This window comes from Ursus maritimus, unplaced genomic scaffold (genome assembly GCF_017311325.1).
Source record: "Ursus maritimus isolate PB19 unplaced genomic scaffold, ASM1731132v1 scaffold_9, whole genome shotgun sequence".
In the NCBI taxonomy this organism is placed as follows: Eukaryota; Metazoa; Chordata; class Mammalia; order Carnivora; family Ursidae; genus Ursus; species Ursus maritimus.
The window spans coordinates 47,636,820-47,656,655 of record NW_024427107.1 but is presented as its reverse complement, the minus strand read 5'-3'; the positions used below and the strand labels follow the sequence as shown (position 1 = coordinate 47,656,655).

The following is a 19,836-nucleotide window of genomic DNA, read 5'->3' as shown; positions in this document are numbered from 1 at the left end:
GTTTCCCAGTGGGAGAATAGTCCACATCAAGTACCGCAGATACATGATCCATATGTACCATTACAGGAGTGTCCAGTGCACGCATATCAAAAGTATACAAGCTGTAAAAGAATGATTATTCCACACAAATTTCTATAAAGAAACATATGCAGTATAAAGAGACATTAGGGAAATTAAGACCATTAGCTAAAAGCATTTCTTTCACATGTGGACTATGACAATGGACTTGCAGTCATAAATATATAGGTTTTTACACAGCAGGTAAGGGACAGAGAAAAATATTACCAGTTTTTATTCCTTAAGATTAAACTTAACACACTTTCATCCTCATAAACCTAAATCGCATTGTAGAAAATGTGAAACTTTCAAAAAAAGTACAGAGAACAAAACTTACCTTTAATTCCCCACCAAAGGAACAACAGTTAGTGCAGTATAATTACTTCTAATCTTTTCACTATGCTAATATTTAAATATATACTTTTAACAAAATTGGTAATACTGTATAAAGTTCTGTATTCTGATACTTCATGTAGCATATTATAAACATTTATGGTTGCATATTTAAATGAGTTAAATAACTTATAAATTATTTAAAACTTAAATATACTTATACTTTATTAATAAAAAATTTCCAACTTTCAATTTTAAATAATTCTTAAATTCCAGTATTTGAATTTTTGAAATTCAATCTTTAACTGAATGGGACAAATTCAATTAAATCTGGACAAATTCTTACAAGTAAATTACAAAGTCCAAAAGCATGAGAACTTTTAAGGTTTCTGAGTTGACTCATTTCCAACAAAGTTCCACTCCTGTCAGTGATATATAAAAGTGACTATGGCTTTTCAAAGGGTCTACTAAAATTAGAAAACTATATTTTGTGCACAGCTGGTAAAACAAAAAAATGAGTTCATGATTTTCAAGATTTAAAAATTCTTAATTAACAGAAGAATAATGCTTCAAATGAACCATGTGCACAATGAACAACAGTAACACAGCATTACTATAAACAAGTTCCTAACATTAAAACACTTCAAAATGCTACAATCACTGAGCAATAGTTTGAGGAGAAACAGGGTATCTACATAATTTCAAAGTATCTCTCCAAAGACTAGTGTTAATTACAAAAGGAAAAAAATAGTGACTTCACAGTGAGAAACTTGGCAGATAGCACATAACTAAGTGATCAAGGTTAACACCACCAGTAATAAGACAAAGTGACATCACGTATCCCTGAAGTGATGACCCAAGAAGGGCATATCGGTTTTGTGGTATTCTTGAAAAAAATGCATAATCTCAATCTAATAATGAGAAAATATCAGGTTAGCCCAAATTAAGGGCAGTCTACAAGATAAACTAACAAATCCTTTTCAAAAGTACTAAGGTCATGAAAGACAAGGGAAGAGTAAGTAAGGAACAGTCACAGACTGAGCAGACTAAGGAGACATGACAATTAAATGCAACATGGGATCCTGTGTTGGATTCTAGAACGGACAAAGAACATTATTGGAAAGGCTGGTGATGAAATAAAGTCTGTGGTTTGGTTAACCAATGCTAAATGTATTGTACTCTTGTTTTTGCTAACTGAACTATGGTTACATAAGATGTTAACTTTAGGGGAATCCACTGGCTGACAAATACAATTTTTGCATCTTTTCAATAAACCTAAAATTATTTCAAAATAAATTGTTTAAAAAATTCACCTAACACTTAAAAAAGAATATTTTTTAACATCATTACTATGAAAAATCATTCATGGTATTGGTAAAATATCCCAAATAACATAAAACTCTCAAGAGAAAAGTCTGTTGTTTTGTTTTGTTTTTTAATCTCTCCACATACCACAGGATGGTCAGCCAATGTCATCCTGATCTTTGAGGTTAAATTTCTGAGTTGACAATCGCTTTATATTCCTCTTTATATTCCTCCTGCTTTATATTCCTTTAGAGCAGTAGTCCTCAACCAGGTTTGCTTTTGTTTAACACATTCTGATTTTTTTAGTAAATTGTTAATCTCGACACAAGAAAAAGGTTAAGAACTTATTCAAAATCTAAGCAAATGAACCCATTTGAAAAGAAAATGTTTACATAAACAAAGTTTCGAGTTATAGGAGTCTTTAGGGATCATCTATTTCAACCCTATTATCTTACAGATGATGAAACTATGGCACAGAGTTCATTTACATGTCTAGTCCAAATTTCTACAGTGGTTACTGGGTGGGTCTAGACTTAAACCTGGGTTTTGAATTCAGAATGATTATATTATTTGGTGGGCAATAAAAGAAAGAAAATATTAAAAAATATAGAGTACACCAAGGCAAGATCACTTTCAGGTAAGAGCAAATTACAGCATTTTCTTACAAGGGATGTGCTCTTTGTTTCAGGTGCCTATGAAATTCTTCCGAAGGCAAGAACTGAGAAATTCCAGATACTCTGTATAAAAGTGTCTTGCAAAAATAGCTAATTAGAACAAACTTTAGAAACTTTAATAAGGTTGGTCAGCAAAACATTATTTTATTTCCTTTAACTGGAATAAGGCCATTTAATTTCAAAATGTTGATAAAGACTAAAAGGCCTTCAATTAATTTGGTTTGATCTTACCATACAATGAGAATCCAAATGAGCATAGTACGGAAAGTCATAATGTTTTTAGTTGGTACCACTAAAACATCATGTAATAAATCCTATTTCTGAGCTAATTAATGTTTTCATAAATAATAACAGTGGAAAGAACAAAGAACTTAAAGACAGAAGATCTAAAGTTCAATCCAATTACAAACTTCCACCTTCTCAAAAAAACATGTATTAAGAATCTACCATATGCACTGTACTACAACAAATGCTTTGGAGTAAAAAAAAAAAAAAAAAGGAAGACACTCTTTCCTCCCTAGGGGATTAAACTCCCAGCTCTAACACCCTCATCTCTAAAAAGGGGACAGCATACATGTCCTATCTACCTTTTAGGGATACTGAGAAGATAAAGTAAGACAGCCAATGTGAAATGCCTCAACAAGTTTTAAGGCAATATATAAGGGATTATAAAATTCCTTCTAGGTCAAAAATGTAAGGCTGCTAAGTCACCTTTACATGGAGTCCATAAACGTAAAGGTAAAAACTGAAACTTTATTTTTCCTTTTGTCTTACTGAAGTTAATAGTGATGCTGATAACATGACTATATGAGTAACAGCTTTGTGAAGAACTACACATTGTAAGCAAATATTTTTAGTTTCTATTATAACATGTATGGTTCACTCATTATTTATATGGTATAGAGATCAGCAAACTTTTTCTATGAAGGGCCACATAATAAATATTTTCAGCTTTGTGGGCCATACGGTCTCTGTTGCAACCACTAAACTCAGGCATGATAGCACAAAAGCAGCCACATTCAATATATAAATGAGTATCGTTATATTCCAATAACTATTTACAAAAACAGGCAGCCGACAGGATTTGGTCCATGGGTCACAGTTTACTGTCCTTAGTCTACATCACTTTGAAAACTGAGAATATTTTTCTAAGCTCTTCTCCAATTTGGGAAATATTTATTTTAGCAAAACAAGTGACAATTTTCTATCTTATATTTGAAGGAATACTATGTAGGAAAACATATTTCATTAGTAAGATTTATACAATGGAGCCACTTTACATAGAAATAAGTAGGTTTTAAAAAGCAGAAAACTTACTTGTAATCTTCATTTGCTGCAGTAAAAATGAAAGCTTCCATAGGGTTCCAACAAATTGTATTTGTTCTCATATCTAAGATGACCTGAGAAAGGAGGAATAAACCAACCCATCACCATTAAATCAATTCCCTCTCAAATGGATAAGTCTCCCACTTCATTTTCTTTCCTTTTTTTTAATTGATGTAAGCAAATATTTAGTAAACACCTATTATGTGCACAGTACTCAGCTCGGTGCAATACAAAAAGAAGTCAATAATTGTTTACAGAGTACATAGGCTAAGTAGTAAATACTGAAAAATATAAATATGCTTAACAAATGGTCCCTCAACCTCAAATAACTTATACTTTAGTCAGGAAAATGAGATATATGTAAGAAAACTTAAAATACAAACAAAGAGACAGTAAATAATTAAGTATCAAATTGGGGACAAAATTAACAGTGATTTTAGGGTTAAAGAAGAGAAGAAAGGTTTCAAAAAGACAAGCATGATTTGAGCTGACCTGTGAAGGATCAGCATATTAGTATTTCTCAGCAAAAACACTACTGGCATTTTGAGTAGGATAATTTTTGTTATGTGTAACTGTACACTGCAAATGTTTAGCCTCTCAGGCACATGTCCACTAAAGGCCCGTCTCTATTTTTTATTTTATTTTATTTTATTTTATTTTATTTTATTTTATTTTTAAAGAGTTTATTTATTTATTTGACAGAGAGAAACAGCCAGCGAGAGAGGGAACACAAGCAGAGGGAGTGGGAGAGGGAGAAGCAGGCTCTTAGCAGAGGAGCCTGATGTGGGGTTCGATCCCAGAACGCTGGGATCACGCCCTGAGCAAAAGGCAGACGCTTAACGTCTGTGCCACCCAGGCGCCCCTAAAGGCCCGTCTCTAAAATGCATCTCCCACATTCCTAAAAATAGACCCCTGGTTGAAAACTAATAAGTGTAGGAGAAAAGACAGAAGAAACAATGATAGCCTACTATACAGAATAAATGAGAGATAATAGCATCTCTACCTCCATCAAGGTGACCTCCATGTGACAAACCCTATTTAAATGTTGCCTTACTGACTGAAACAACTATATCAATGGAATGCAAATTGGGACCAGATTTGGAGGGCCTTGAAAGCCAGGCTATCATTCTTTTCTTCAACTAAAAGTAATGGAGCACCATTAAAAACAGAATATGCAGAGGGGGGCAAAAACTACTACTTATTAAACTAGATTTCAACTTAGAATTCTGTTATCATGTTTTATTCTCACCAATGTGCTGAAAAGTAGTTATTAATATCACCATTTTACAGGACAAACACAGACTAAGTTACCTGCTTAAGGTCTAATACCAAAGTTCATGCAAGATCTGCCCACTATACTACATGAATGAGCGAAATGATTAAAGTGGTACTTTGGAAAGATTATCATTTTTATGCAGTTCAAACCTCAATGAATATACTCTACTTGTAATATTTCTGTATTTACTACATGTAGTAAAAATGGTTTAGGAACAACAAAAACATTAAAAGCATTTCTTTCACATGTGGACTATGACAATGGACTTGCAGCACACAAATGGTGGCTAGGCCCTTCTGCACTCTGAATTTGAGCACTTGAAATCAACTTTATACTTTTCACTTATAATGGTACTCCTCTCTTTACTGACAATATGTCAGTCCCTCTTGAGTCAGCTTAAGGCTGTATCAGCTTTGGTATCTAAGTCCTGGAATGACTGCCTTAAAACTGCTGGGAAATGTGTCACCTTGAACAAGTTAGTGCTTATCTAAACAAAATGTCAACTAGTATCCATCAGCATGTAATTAAACAAATAAAGCTGGTTATGTGAATTCATTACAAAACATTCTGGAACTGAATACTGTATGTGTCATATGAAAACCATGGGGGTGTGTAGTAATGGGATGCAATACTTAAGAACTTTGAGCTCAACAAGTACCAGTTTAGGTGCCTAAAACTTACTGGTATTATGGAAGATACAAAGTTGACTAGGATACAGAACTTAGTGAAAATTTAAGGGTCTCTAAAAAGCAACAAGGATATGAGAGAATGCCATTATAATCACTTTGGCTTCTAAGAATAAGCCTATGAAAAAAATTCAATTCTGAAAAAAAACATTTGCTCCGTATTTTTTTGCCACTCACTTCATAGAGGAATGCATTAACAATTGTACAAAGCAGAAACAAACTGAAACTCACCTTTTTCAGGGGAGTAGCTTGCCTCATATCATATAGTACTATATTCCTGTCAGAAGCACAACTTCCCAAGAGAAATGTCTAAAAATAGGAATCACCAGTTAAAAGCCAGGCTTGGCAGCAAACCCTGTCCATTCAATGAACAAATGATTCAATTACCCTTAATGTTTATGTTTAAGATACAAAGTTACAATACTAAAGTCCATTTTTAAGAGAGAACAATGATCACTCATAACCTCAGCAACCTAAGTCAAGTATTTTCATTGCTAAATGCCCATGAGTGTATTTTACATGCCAGTGATGGGAGTGTTCAGATAATTCAGTGTTTTTTTAATAACAGAACATATTTTATTTATCCATTCTTCAACTTGAGCCTATTTCCTAGTTTCCAGTATTATCACTAACCCTTCAACAAACATTTTCATAAATTCAACTCTTCTTTTTCAAAGGATAAAATTTCAGTAGTGAATTACTGAGTCAAAAGTATGAACAATTTTATGGTTTTTGATTATTTAGGACTAGCTGTTTTCCCAAGAGCTGTATCAATATACACTGCAGTGTGGAAATATGTCAATTTTACTGCAACCAAGAAGCATTAAGTAGTGGCATTTAAAAGTTCACATCTGTACAGCAATATTTCCTAATCATATGAACTACTGCCTTTTAATAGTTAAACATTTCCTCATGTTCATTAACTGTATAAATTAAGCCAGTTCTTTGTCCAACTGTTTAATTGCTCCACGTATAAACTAATCTTCAAAGTTACCAAGAGATTATCATGTTAGATGGTATAAGAGAATATCCTGACAGGTAAGTTTTACACTCTCAGAGACCCAAGCTGGTAAAAGGGGAAAAAGGTTAAGTCAAAGTAGCAGGGTATAAAATTGTTTGTATGAAGTACTGGAACATGAGGTGCTGCAGTTCAATGTGAGTTTGGCCTTGTGGTGCTGCTGAGAGATCAGACGGTCAGAGGGCACCCTTCCTGCCCCCAACACATACCTACCTGCAAGTATTTAATTTGCTTATAAGTCAGTTATAGTGTCCAAGAGGCTGACATACCTAACCCTTAGCTTTATGTGAGAACAATCCCTCTACCTACCAGCAGGGCCTGAGTCCCACCGTGCCTCCTTACTCATGGTTCCTGACGCTCATAACTCCTGGCTTCTGCCTATCACTTCCTACTGCAAGTGTAGGAAGAAGAGTTATCTACTACATAGCTGTATGGCTAGCTAACTCCTACTGTATATGTGTACACAGTTCAAATGAAACATCATAAAGCTAATGCTGCAATCATGACTTCTTCTCCAGTCCTTTCCAAACCCTTCCTTTTTGGGGTACCTGGATGGCTCAGTCAGTTAAGTGTCTGCCTTCGGCTCAGGTCATGATCCCAGGTCCTGGGATTGACCCCCGCCATTGGGCTTCTTGCTAGGCATTCCAGAAGTCTGCTTCTCTCTCTCCCTCTACCTCTCCCCACTGCTCATTTTCTCTCTCTCTAATAATAAAATCTTTACTTAAAAAACAAAAAAACAACCCCAAACCTTCCTTTTTAAATCACTTCCTCTGAGACTTTCCCCTAGTTACTGACTCCTCTCAATCTTTCTTGGTTTCTCATTCTGCCACCTCAAAGTGTGACCAGGTTCCATTTCTAAAAATAAAGACTTTAATCTGAGAAAAGTAAAAAATTCAACCTAGACTGAAAGCCGACTTTTACACTACAAAATGTGGCAATGCTCAGCATAAAACTTTTGGCTTTAGCAAAACTGTAGGCTTCAATATTTTAACAGAAAATTAATTATTAATTATTAGAGGAAACAAATACACTCCATTTGTTCACAGCAACATGCCCTTCCCATTAAATTTAATATAGGATAAGAGACATGCACACCATTTGCTTTTACCCCTCAATTCATAATGGTAATAAAAAAAAAAAACAAAAAACAAACCCACACAGCTGAACAAATATAGTTGTTATACAGTCAAGTTTGAAAAACATGGTCACTAGGTCATCACTAATAACTAATTACGATTTTTGGAATTAACCATCAGCTCTTCTGACATAGGTGTTTACCAGAATAGAGACGCAAAATAACTGTTTATACCTCAGACATGTAGGAATCAGTATCGCTCTGTTCTATTTTTTTAATAGTAATAACGTCATCCTAAATTTGGGTAGCATCTTTAAAAAATACTCACATAAAATTTATCACGTTTTACCCTCATGACCTTCATTTTAAAAATAAAGAAGCAAATATAGAGAAGAAGTGTGACTTATATAAAGTCACTACCAAGGTACGCTAGCAGAAAATACAGTTTCAGTTTAACTCCACACCAAGTAGGACACAAAATGTTCCTACAAATTGCTTGTGTTTGTAGCCTGTTTCTGCCTAGGGTCACCTTGGCCTGGCTCTGCAAAGCTGGCTTGCCCCCTCATGCCATATCTCACTTCTACAACCAAACGATGATGGAGGATGGAGTGAGGAAGATATAATACAGATAGATACTTTAGACCAGGGGTCAGCAAACTTTTTCTGTAAAGGACCAAAGAGTAAATATTTTAAACTTCTGTGGGCCAATTCTGCTATCATAGTACAGAGGCAGCTACAAACAATATATAAACAAAAGGGCATGACTGTGTTCTAGTAAAACTTGATTTATAAAAACAGGCAGTGGGCTCATGAACCAGTTTGCCAACCCCTGCTCTTGACCTGTAACCCCTCCCAGAAGTGTGCAGGCAGGTATGTGCTGGGGACAAGAAGGGTGCTCTCTGACCATCTGACCTCTCAGCAGCACCACAAGGTCAAATTCACATCGAATTGCACCACCTCATGTTCCAATACTTTATATAAATGATTTTATCTTCTACTACTTTGACTTAACATTTTTTCCTTTTATCAGCTTGGTCTCTGAGAGTGCAAAACTTACATATCAGGATAATCTCTTATACCATCTAACATGATAATCTCCTGATAACTTTGAAGATTAGTTTATACATGCAACAATTTCCTTTTCTTTCTGCAGGAAAGGTATCTCTACTGAGTCTTTTGGACAATGAGTTCATCTATTGTTATGTATTCAGAAATAGCTCAGGGAAAGATCTTAAGTCCAAGGACTAGCTTAGCCTTTAGGGCAGCCTCCTTTCCTAAATTCAGACCTAAATAAACAGTAAGTAGAGTTTAATCTCCAACTCTTCCCTCAGACCTTGAAGGACTTAGGAATCACCATATCAGACTTCTGAGCAAAGAAAAATACAACTGTCATTATGCAGTATAGTAGTAATCATGCATATTACTACAAATCATTAGTGCCCTTGTCACTTACAAATAGAGAAAACAATGCTCAATGCCTCTTCTGATCTCAAAGAGAGTTAAAAAATGAACATTTCCCCATATACAATGATGTAATCTGTAGAACATGAGTACTGAAGACATGAGTAAAACTGTTCACAGTACAGTATTTGCTTGAATTCTACTCCTATGAGTACATGCACACACCTTCCTCTAACAGTGCATAACACTGGTATATGGGACTAAACTGGGCAAACACGTCGAGATCTGACCAAAGATATCAGAACTCAGATATAATCTGGAAAACTAACCAAATGCCAGAAGCCAATTAAAATTTAAACAAAATTCTTTTATCATACACTCAAAAGTTTCCTAAACAGAGCTGAAATTATTAAATAAAGAAAGAGGAAGCAGAAGTATTTTAAAAAGCAGCATTACCTCAATTGGGTTAAATTTAACACTACTTATACTGTCGAATCCCCAGGTCATTGAACATATAGGACTTGTTCTTTGTTCATCCCAAATGTCTACTTGCTGTCCACATGTGGCAAAAACAGCTTCTTTCCAATGATGATCAATTCCCGTATACACTGTCTTTAAGAGCAAAGATGTTGTTATAGATGGGTCTTTCTATCATTAATATTTCAAATCTACATATTTTAAATATATTTACCCACATTCTCATTTTTTAAAGAAAATCCCTGTTTACAAAGAAACTCCTCTGAAGCCTTTACTTAAGACTCACTCCGTAGAGCATACAACTCTTGATCTCAGGGTTGTGAGTTCAAGCCCCACATTGGACATGGAACCTACTTAAAATAAAAATTGAAAAAAAAAAAAATAAAGGAGAACACAGTACCATAAAAAGTAACGATTCCTATCTAACACATTCTAGGAATACAGAAAACTGTTAACATTGGACGTATTTAATTAAGTTTGAATACATATCACTGAAGTAATCCCTAATCATCACTGGGTATTCGAGGACCTTGCAAACAATTAATGAAATGCAAGGGTAAGGTCTAAAACACTTAGTTCCACATTTAATACATGAAGTACTGATTCCCAGGACAAAAATACCGAAACCAACAACTGGATTAAAATTTAGGGAGAGAAATAAATCTGGCAATGGTGGATGCTAATATTGTTAAAATCAATAAAATCTCATAAATTTGTTATTATCCACTTAAAAGACGTGATTGATCTATTCAAGGCCAGATTAAAATCTGTCTTTATACTATGTGCTAAAAAATGTTTGGAAAGCAAATTCAAGGGAAATATTTAGCCAACACTTTAGGCTTTTAAGAACTCTTAGCAGCATCCGCAGGCTTCCAATTATTTTCTATTCACGAAGGCAAGTCTGACAAACTTTTCCGCAGTAAAAATTAATCTCCATTACCACAGATATAGGGGTAAAATGAAATATTTAAAAAATATTTGGAGCTCCTAGAGAAAAGACATTTTCAAGAATGAAACCAATTTTGTTTTAGGAATTACTAACTTTTTTACCACTTGAAAATTATTACCATGTTATACTCATGTCCCACCTCCATGTACCTTTAAAAACATTTACAATTTCTTGAAATCTGAAAAGCAGAACTTAAATATATACCAACATAATACTGAAATGACAAATTGATTTTTAAAATGCAGATATTTAAAGATTAATCTAACTTTAGAAGTTCGCTTAATTTCAAAATGTAAGCATTATGAAACATGGGTAGGCCATATGATCTGAATTATACTTAAGATATAACTAAACCATATCATCTGATTTGCAGAATAATGTTTTACGAAATGTAAATGAGATTTATACAAAAAACATCGTATTATAATACCTCTTCATTGCCTAAGGGGTTCTTTCAAGTAAGAAATTCGGAGCTTTGTGTAAGAACTATGATAATATAAATCAGAGAGAAGCCAAAGCATTATTTTTCTTATAGATTTCCTCCCATGGACTTGCCATAAGAAATGTTTCATTGCATCCTCCAGCTAAACGCAGAAGCTGAACCCAATACAATGAACACCAAAGACCCATTCAAATTCTTTAGCTGCAAAGGACTTAACTGCATTAAATATTACTTAAAATAGGTCAATTATTGCAGACTAAAGTCTCATTTACATCTTTTTAAAAAATTAATTCCGAAATAATTTTAAGAGAAGACTTTCAATAGACAAAGTATAGGCCAATTTATTTCTGTACCTTTCCTAATATTGTATGCAATGGTTCCTCCTCTTCTCCATAGCCTGGTCCATCCATTTTCCACTGCTTCACAGTTTTGTCATCACCAACCTCAAAACATTAATGATTCAGATGATAATGAACTACTGTTATTAACTGTAAACTTGATAACATATACATCAAATTATAAACATCTCTAGTTTAAAAAATACACATCCCATACTCTTCCAGTACTATATTTGTTGATTCATTTATGTCCCACCATGTTATAGTAAAGATTTGTGACAAATACATAGGGGATAAAATTAAAAATAAGACAGTATAAGAGCAAAAGGAGAGTAGAAACAAAGTCAGGCCATAAATATGGCAAAAAAATGCATACTGTGATAAGGATGGCATTTCAAATTAGGGAGAAAAGTGGATTATAATAAAATAGTATTATGGTATCAGGTTAGTCATTTAAAAAGTTTGAAGCAATCTGATACCTGACATAAATACAAAATTCCACATAATTTTAATTGTAAAAAATTCCAATACAAAACATAAAAATAGTAGACAGAAGTCATTTTTATAATCTTGCCATGGGTAAAGCCTTCTTTGCATGACATAAGACTCCAAAACTATTAAGTCAATGGTTTTCAAACTGTGAAATGCAGACATCTGAAGGATCCTGAGAATTTTTCAGGGGTCCATAAGGTCAAAACTATTTCCATAATGTTGTAAAGACATCATTTGCCTTTTCAGTGAACTGACAGTTGCGCAGATGGTGAAAAAGCCACAGCAGGTAGGACTATTAGCACCTGAGCCCAAATCAAACCAAGGTAATGAACAATGGTAATTTAGGCTTGGGCATGTGGCAGATACATTCAAGATATTAGGTGAAATAAGCTGCAAAACAGAATGCACAATATAACTTAGTTTAGGGTTAAAAACATAAAATAATCATATACAGGGTGCGAACGATTGTATATATATACGCCAAACCACTAGTTTTAACTGAAAATAGAAATACAGGGTATGTTAACTTTCTTGTTTTTTACATTATATACAATCTACATCCACTTTCTAAATAAAAATATTAACAAAGATATATATTTATCTAGGAGAGGGGTATAAATTTAGTTCTTTCCTTAAAGCAAATTCAAAAAGAGAAACCCTTCCTGCAAAACAATTCATAGCACCCATGATATTACAACAGGTAAGTGATTAGGAGAGAAGTTTGGTACTAAGGTCAGAGAGGAATTTTTTTGTTGAAGATGCTAACAGAATCATTAACAACATCCTTATAATAGACAAAACATATTTAATAGGGTTATATCTTAATGACAACCTGAATCTGAGTTATTGGCATCATACCAAAAACTCAATTTTGGAAACCCATTACTGGGAGCTAGTAAGATCTAATTTAGGTACTGAGGTCTTTGTTAATCTAGCCTGACCCACTGGAATTTTAGCATTTATGCAAGACAGATAATTGTCATTGAGAATGTCTACCCTAAAGATTGCTTCTTTCGATCAAGCTTCTTATAGTATCTGCAAGCTCAAGACTGAATTCCTTTGTAATTGACTAAGCTGCCCTATACAGTCTGCTGAGTATAAGCCTTAGCAGATCATCAATGCTGAGAAAGGTTTAACATTTTGTAGAAATGAGGAGCCAAGCAACATACGCCTGGTCAGGATATCTTATCTCAAGGCTGAGTAGGCTGAAAAAGACCTGTTGGTGCCACAAATGGAGATATAGTAGATATTATGAAATACAGGTAATAAAGATTTATCTTTTGCAGCATTGTGTATTGAACATTTTTTGAAACACTAAGTGCTAAAATTCGGCCAACAAGCAGTTTTCATGTGTCTTATCTGAAGAAAGGAAGTGAACAGTGACTATGAAATATTTTTCAGCCTTTATTCATTTTAAGTATATATATACATATATATATAAAACCCAGCCAGTAAATCCTCTGGCTGGGATATTAAACTAATCAATATATCCAAAAGAATAACCAACTGAAAGTGGAGTTATAGTCAGTCTGCTCCAACTTCCCACTCAATTCCTTCTACAACATATTGTATACAGGGTCATGAAGCTTGTGTAAACCCCTTTAGTAAAAAATACCTGAATTCCCTACCAAGTAGCCTATTTCGGTTTTTGACAGCGAGTAAGTTTGTCCCTACACTGAAAACAAATCTTTTAACATTAACAACTATTACTAACGCTGCTATACAGAAAAGTCCATTTCTTCTTCCACATGACAATCTTTCAAATATTTAAAGGTCTCCCAGAAGTCATCTCTTCCCTTTGCTATTCCTTTGCAATCTACCTTGGCACCCAGCGCACTACTCAAGATTTACATGGTTGATTAGCGAGTATGTATACACAAACTGCTATATATATATAGGTCAAAACAGATGAAAGGATAGACACCAAACTGCCAACAGTGGTAAAACTGAAATTACAGGACTGTTAACTTTCTATTTTTTACAGGTTTATATTCCTAAAGTATTTCTTTCAGTCTTCATCTCCATCATCCTTTGTAGTAGTTCACAGAACCAATGATTCTTTTCTCCTGGGACATTAAGCTTGTTTACCGGCTTACTTCTAGATCTCTGGCTACTCCTAGAGTTTTCCTACTTCCTACCTAGGAGCAGGCACTCCCCAAGGCTATTTCCCTGACATTTCTGTATTTCTACATTTTCCATCACTTTCCCCCAATGACGCCATACCACGACTTCAATCATTATTCCTATACTGATGATACCAAGTTTAGTTCTCACTTCCCTCCTCAAATCCAGACCTACATCTGTAAGGGTGTGATAGACCTCTTCATTCAGATAGTCCATTGCAGTCCAGTTCATCATACCATATCCTTCCCATTCCCTTTCTCCTCTGAAGCTTCTGACACTCTTGACTTCCCCATTTCTAGAAGGAAAAGGAATCTTCCTAAATACCCCTCAGTTGCCAAGCCTGTCACACCCCCAAAATGTTTCTAAACCTAACGACTTCTTTCCACGGTTTTCCCTCCCTAGCACAGATTCATTTTTGCCTACCCAGATTATTAAAACAGCCTCAAGGGGCGCCTGGGTGGCGCAGTCATTAAGCGTCTGCCTTAGGCTCAGGGCATGATCCTGGCGTTCTGGGATCAAGCCCCACATCAGACTTCTCCATCTCCCACTCCCCCCTGCTTGTGTTCCCTCTCTCGCTGGCTGTCTCTCTCTGTCAAATAAATAAATAAAATCTTAAAAAAAAAAAATTAAAACAGCCTCTAAACTGATCACTTACTGCTGTCAAATTAATTACCTCAAAGCACAGCTTAGATTCTGTCATTCCTGTTACAAAACTTTCAACGAACTTGAGCAGACATTTGCACACTAATGTTTACAGCAGCATTATTCATAAAAGCAGAAGATGGAGACAATCCAAATGTCCACTGATGGATGAACGGATAAACAAAACATATGTATGTACAACAGAGTATGATTCAACCATAAAAAGGAAAGAAATTCTGACACCAGCTACAACATGGATGAACCATAAAGACATTACACTAAATGAAATAAGGCAGACACAAAAGGGCAAATATGACATAATTCCACTTATGTGAGGTACCCAGAATAGTAAGCTGCATAGAAAAAGAAAGTGGAACAGTGGTTACAAAGGGCCAGGGGAAGATGGGAATAAGGAGTTACTGTTTAATGGACATGAGTTTCAGTTTGGGAAGATGAAAAAGTGGTAAGGGTCTCACAATAATGTGAATGTACTTAATGCCACTGAAATGTACACTTAAAAATGATTAGAATGGTAAACTGTACATTCTCTATACCTTACGACACACACAGATACTTCAAAAATTTACTACTCTCTGACAAAGTACAAATTACTCATCTCGAACACTGAAAATAGTCCAGAGTAAACAGATTACCTTTCTAGCCTCGCCTTGCATTAATCCCACTTCTCAGTGTTCTACAGAATATTAATTCGATAACATATTAAGTAATTATTTATTTTAAAAAATCAAGAAATATGAAGAAGACTGAAGTATATAAAGAAAACTAGGACTTTTCAAGGCTTTATAAAAAGTTATTTTGGGTTGTGAAACTCCAAAAGGCTCTTGGAACAAATAAATGAATTCAAAAAACATTAGCTCAGTCTTACGCATGTTGAAAAGAGTTAATGACTAATTGAATTATACTTACAGTAAAAAAAGAAGTCCCACAAAAGCGAGTACATATTCCTCGTACAAAACCTTCATGTGCTTGTACTGTACGGATACATTTTCGTTTAGTCAAGTTCCAAATTCTAACCTATGATAAAGCATAGCAAGAAATTTTAGTGAACTATAAACATAAAATGTTCAGGCACAGGAGTACTACATCCAAGAAAAATAAATTCACAATGAAAAGGCTATGACTCACTCTACCAGACTGCTAAAAACAAAATCCTCTAGTTTAAAATACTACAGTGCATATGGATAGTATATCAACAAGCAGAAAATTCAATCTGTTAAGTACTCTGTTGATTCTAGTTTAAAATGTTTCAAAGCTTTCTTTTCTTGCCAGAGTGAAAATAAGTGTTGAATCATTAATAACATCCTCTGTGGGAGGGAGGGGGGGAACCAAATACCTTTACTACTGTAAACATGCTTGAGCCTTCAGCTCAACTGAGCCTTCAGCTGCTACCTTTCTAATTTCTGAGGCTTAGATGAGAAACTACTGTAGTTCATAATTCAAACAGAATTCATTCTTGAGAATTAATAGAAACCAGGACATAGAAAAATTAAATCAAACCAATTAAAATCCATAGTAATGCAAAACTAACAAACATTTGTAACACAACTACTTTTAGTTTAAAATAGCAATGTTTAGAATGACACTTGCCTCTCCATCACATGCCCCAGAAAGGACAGTAGCCAGGCTCTTTGGATGCTTTGCCAAGCAATTGACTCCATCTCGGTGACCATCCAGAGAAGCAAGGAATGGTTTTGCAAATACCCGTTCCAGTTTGGTAGCATTTAAAGCTCTTATGTATTCTCGTGGGACCTCAAAAGGATGTAAGGTAGGATCATAGTTTCTTGGAACTGAAATAAAAATGACTCCTCTTAATAAAATAATTCACTTTTAATATTTCCTGTGGTCTTCCTCAGCTAATTATTCAATTTGTTACTCAATAAGCCTTTGTTAGGAACACTGTTCTATGCCTAGCACTGTGAAAAATACAAAAGTAGATGACCTTTTACTCAGAAACCTCTCCAAAACTACAGGAAAACTATGGAATGCATACATCTTGCAAAATACTTAGACCCTGGGGCGCCTGGGTGGCACAGCGGTTAAGCGTCTGCCTTTGGCTCAGGGCGTGATCCCGGCGTTATGGGATCAAGCCCCACATCAGGCTCTTCTGCTGAGCCTGCTTCTTCCTCTCCCACTCCCCCTGCTTGTGTTCCCTCTCTCGCTGGCTGTCTCTATCTCTGTCAAATAAATAAATAAAATAAAATCTTAAAAAAAAAAATACTTAGACCCTACATATAACCTCAGCTTTTCCTTTTATATGCCCTACTACATTCTTTAACTGGGTTGTAAAGCTTTCATGGGCAGGGCTTCCACCACATTCTTCATTTTACTACTTATGCCTAGCACAATGCGTGGTACAAAACAAATTTATGACAAATGTTTACTCAACTGAACTCTAAGCTCCTTTTGGGGCAGGATTAGCACTATTTATCTCCAGTGCTAACCACTATACTGATAGACATACACTGTGGGGGTTTTTTTTAAGATTTTATTTATTTATTTGACAGAGAGAGAGAGGCAGCGAGAGAGGGAGCACAAGCAGGCGGAGAGGGAGCAGCAGGCTCCCCGCTGAGCAGGGAACCCAATGTGGCGCTCAATCCCAGAATGCTGGGATCACGACCTGAGCCGAAGGCAGACGCTTAATGACTGAGCCACCCAGGCACCCCAAGGCATACACTGTGATTATGATTATAGTTACTTTTTATTGAGCATTTCACACATTTGTTTACTTATTTAAAAAACTTATTAACTTATTTAAAAAACAGTTCACCATGTCCCAAGCACTGTTCCAAATACTGTGTATTAACGCATTTAATCTCCAAAGCACCCTATGGGTAAGTTCTATTACTATTTCCCATTTTATAGCTGGGAAGTTGAGGTACGGAGAGGTAACTTCCTATGAAGTGATAATGACAGGATTCAAACAAAAGCAGTCTGGTTTCAGAATACATGTTCCTAACTATTATGCTATGCTGCCGAACATGTCTCAGTAAATTAGTTGTGCTTAGGAAATAATTCTAAGCCCACATGTCTAAAAAACCCTTAATGTTTAAAAGTAAATGCATCTTCTTACCCCACACCTTCACCTTGCTGTCTTTTTTTTTTTTCTCTAACTCCCTGTTAATGGTATTACATCCAACATTCAATCAAAATTTACAAGAAAATAACACCTAAACAAGAATGAAAGAATAAAAAAAGGTAACAAATGGGCGCCTGGGTGGCTTAGTTGGTTAAGCAGCTGACTACCAACTTCGGCTCAGGTCATGATCTTGGGGTCCTGGGATCTGCGCCCAGAGGGGAGTCCACTTGAGGTTCTTTCTCTCTCTCTCTCTCAAATAAATAAATAAATCTTTTTTAAAAAAGGGTGGGGTAACAAATGTCTTCCTTGATTTATGTTTTACAGAGCTCCTAAGCTTCTATTTTTCCATATTGTTATTAAAACTTCCATGAAGGGCACCTGGGTGGCTCAGTCAGCTAAATGTCTGCCTTCAGCTCAGGTCTTGAACTCAGGGTCCTGGGACTGAGCCCCAGGTCATGCTCCCTGCCCAGTGGGGAGTCTGCTTCTTCCTCTCCCTCTGCCCCTTCCCCTGCTCAAATAAATAAATAAAATCTCTCAAAAAAATAAATAAAATCTTTTAAAAAACCACTTTCATCAGAAACTATAAAGAAACAAGAAGATATCATAGAAAATAAGACACTCGATAACAACAGATGACTAATAATCTCCTAACATGGAGATTATGACCAGCCAGTCACTCACTCATTCCTTCAGACATTTATAAGGCAACCACTATGTGCCAGGTGTTGTCTAGACACAGTGGACATAGAAACAAATATGACTCTTCCCTTCAATACAAGTTCAATCTGATGGAAAAGACTGATAACCAAAATAATCATGAGACAATGTGATACACACTCTGATGTTAGTACAAAAATGTGATCAAAGCACAGAAGAAGGGTGCTTTAAATGGGCTGGGGAGGGGAACCACAGGAAGTAAGTATGGAAAGATTACTGTTCAGAGGAAGGAGCTAATTTGAGTAAGGGTGTGTGCCGCAGGACATCTGAAAGAGAAATGTCTGAAATGCACTCAGATGTCCAAGGGTAAATGTAAGCGTACTTGGAAGGAAAGTAGTGACTAGTGAAACTAGAGAGGAAGATAGGACCAGAGATGATGTCAAGCCCAAACGACATAACCTAATTTGCATTTTAGAAACATTACTATCTTATTACTTAACCTGTAAACAGCTTGTGAACACAGACCACATATTTACCTCTCAGCATTACTCACATATACGTGGATAATCTCTACTACTCAATCAAAATACCGAAATATCGTCCGAGCCTCATCTTCTATGGCTTATCCCCTACTCAAAATCCGAAGACATGGCCCTTCTCTTACGCTTTATCTTTATTCCTGCTTTAAGGCCTCTGTTAGTCTCTTCAGACATGATTAGTCCCTCGTCATTTAGATATTATGATCTACAAATGATAGCAGTCAGGATGCTAATGGGGGAACAGACCAGTAAATAAGACCAATAAATAAGCCTTATTAATTTCATTTTAGCCATTTCCCCATCAGACTTCTCCACAAGAGTTTAGAAAACTGATGCCTTTACGTCTCACCTTTGTCTCTTCCCACATTTAGAAGTACGTAACTTTAAGAAGTAAAGCGGCCAAAAGCTAGGTTTAAAAAAGCCTGTCAAATCCTTCAATTCACGAGTTTGCCTTTCAAGTTCCACTTCTCAACTGGGGTCTGGGAAAAATCGGAGAGCAGCAGCTGGAAAGGGGAAGGCGGAAGCATTCCAGATATGACCAACTTTCTCACCTACCACTAGAAAAACTTCTTCAAGAAAGGCATTGAAAAGAAGTTACCTACTACCCAGTCTCGCAACGTCCTTATATACACAAAGTCTGCCTCTGCAAAAGGGAACAGGGAAAGAACGAGACTGGAGCGCCAATGTTCCCCCAGCTTTGCTCCGTGGAGACCGAGGCCAGCCTCAAGGCTGGCAGACTCCCTAACAACTCGTCTCACCTCTTTGTAAGTCCAGCTTGGTTTCGCGGACATAGTTGTCCGGGTTCCGGCTCAGCATCTTCACCTTCATTTTGGCTGCTAGTTGTGCCCGACACCCCGAGTTTGGATTACCACCGCCTCCTCAGGCACATGCTACTTCCGCTTCTTCAATACTACTTCCTGTCATGTGA

At 35.8% G+C, this 19,836-nt stretch overlaps 1 protein-coding gene across 1 annotated transcript in view; it reads right to left on the bottom strand.

Moving 5' to 3' along the window:
• The window catches only part of DCAF13 (DDB1 and CUL4 associated factor 13), a 27,976-nt gene extending 8,152 nt beyond the window's left edge, over positions 1–19,824 (bottom strand). Inside the window, exons 1-8 of the mRNA XM_008689235.2 lie at positions 19,667–19,824; positions 16,224–16,423; positions 15,543–15,650; positions 11,373–11,462; positions 9,608–9,763; positions 5,889–5,966; positions 3,687–3,769; positions 1–101 (exon numbers count right to left, since the gene is read on the bottom strand). The exon at positions 1–101 is cut by the window's left edge and continues 70 nt beyond it. Coding sequence (XP_008687457.2) covers positions 1–101; positions 3,687–3,769; positions 5,889–5,966; positions 9,608–9,763; positions 11,373–11,462; positions 15,543–15,650; positions 16,224–16,423; positions 19,667–19,736 — 886 coding nt within the window. The 5' untranslated portion in view covers positions 19,737–19,824. The remainder of the gene's footprint in view (positions 102–3,686; positions 3,770–5,888; positions 5,967–9,607; positions 9,764–11,372; positions 11,463–15,542; positions 15,651–16,223; positions 16,424–19,666) is intronic.
• Between the last annotated feature and the right edge of the window lie 12 nt (positions 19,825–19,836).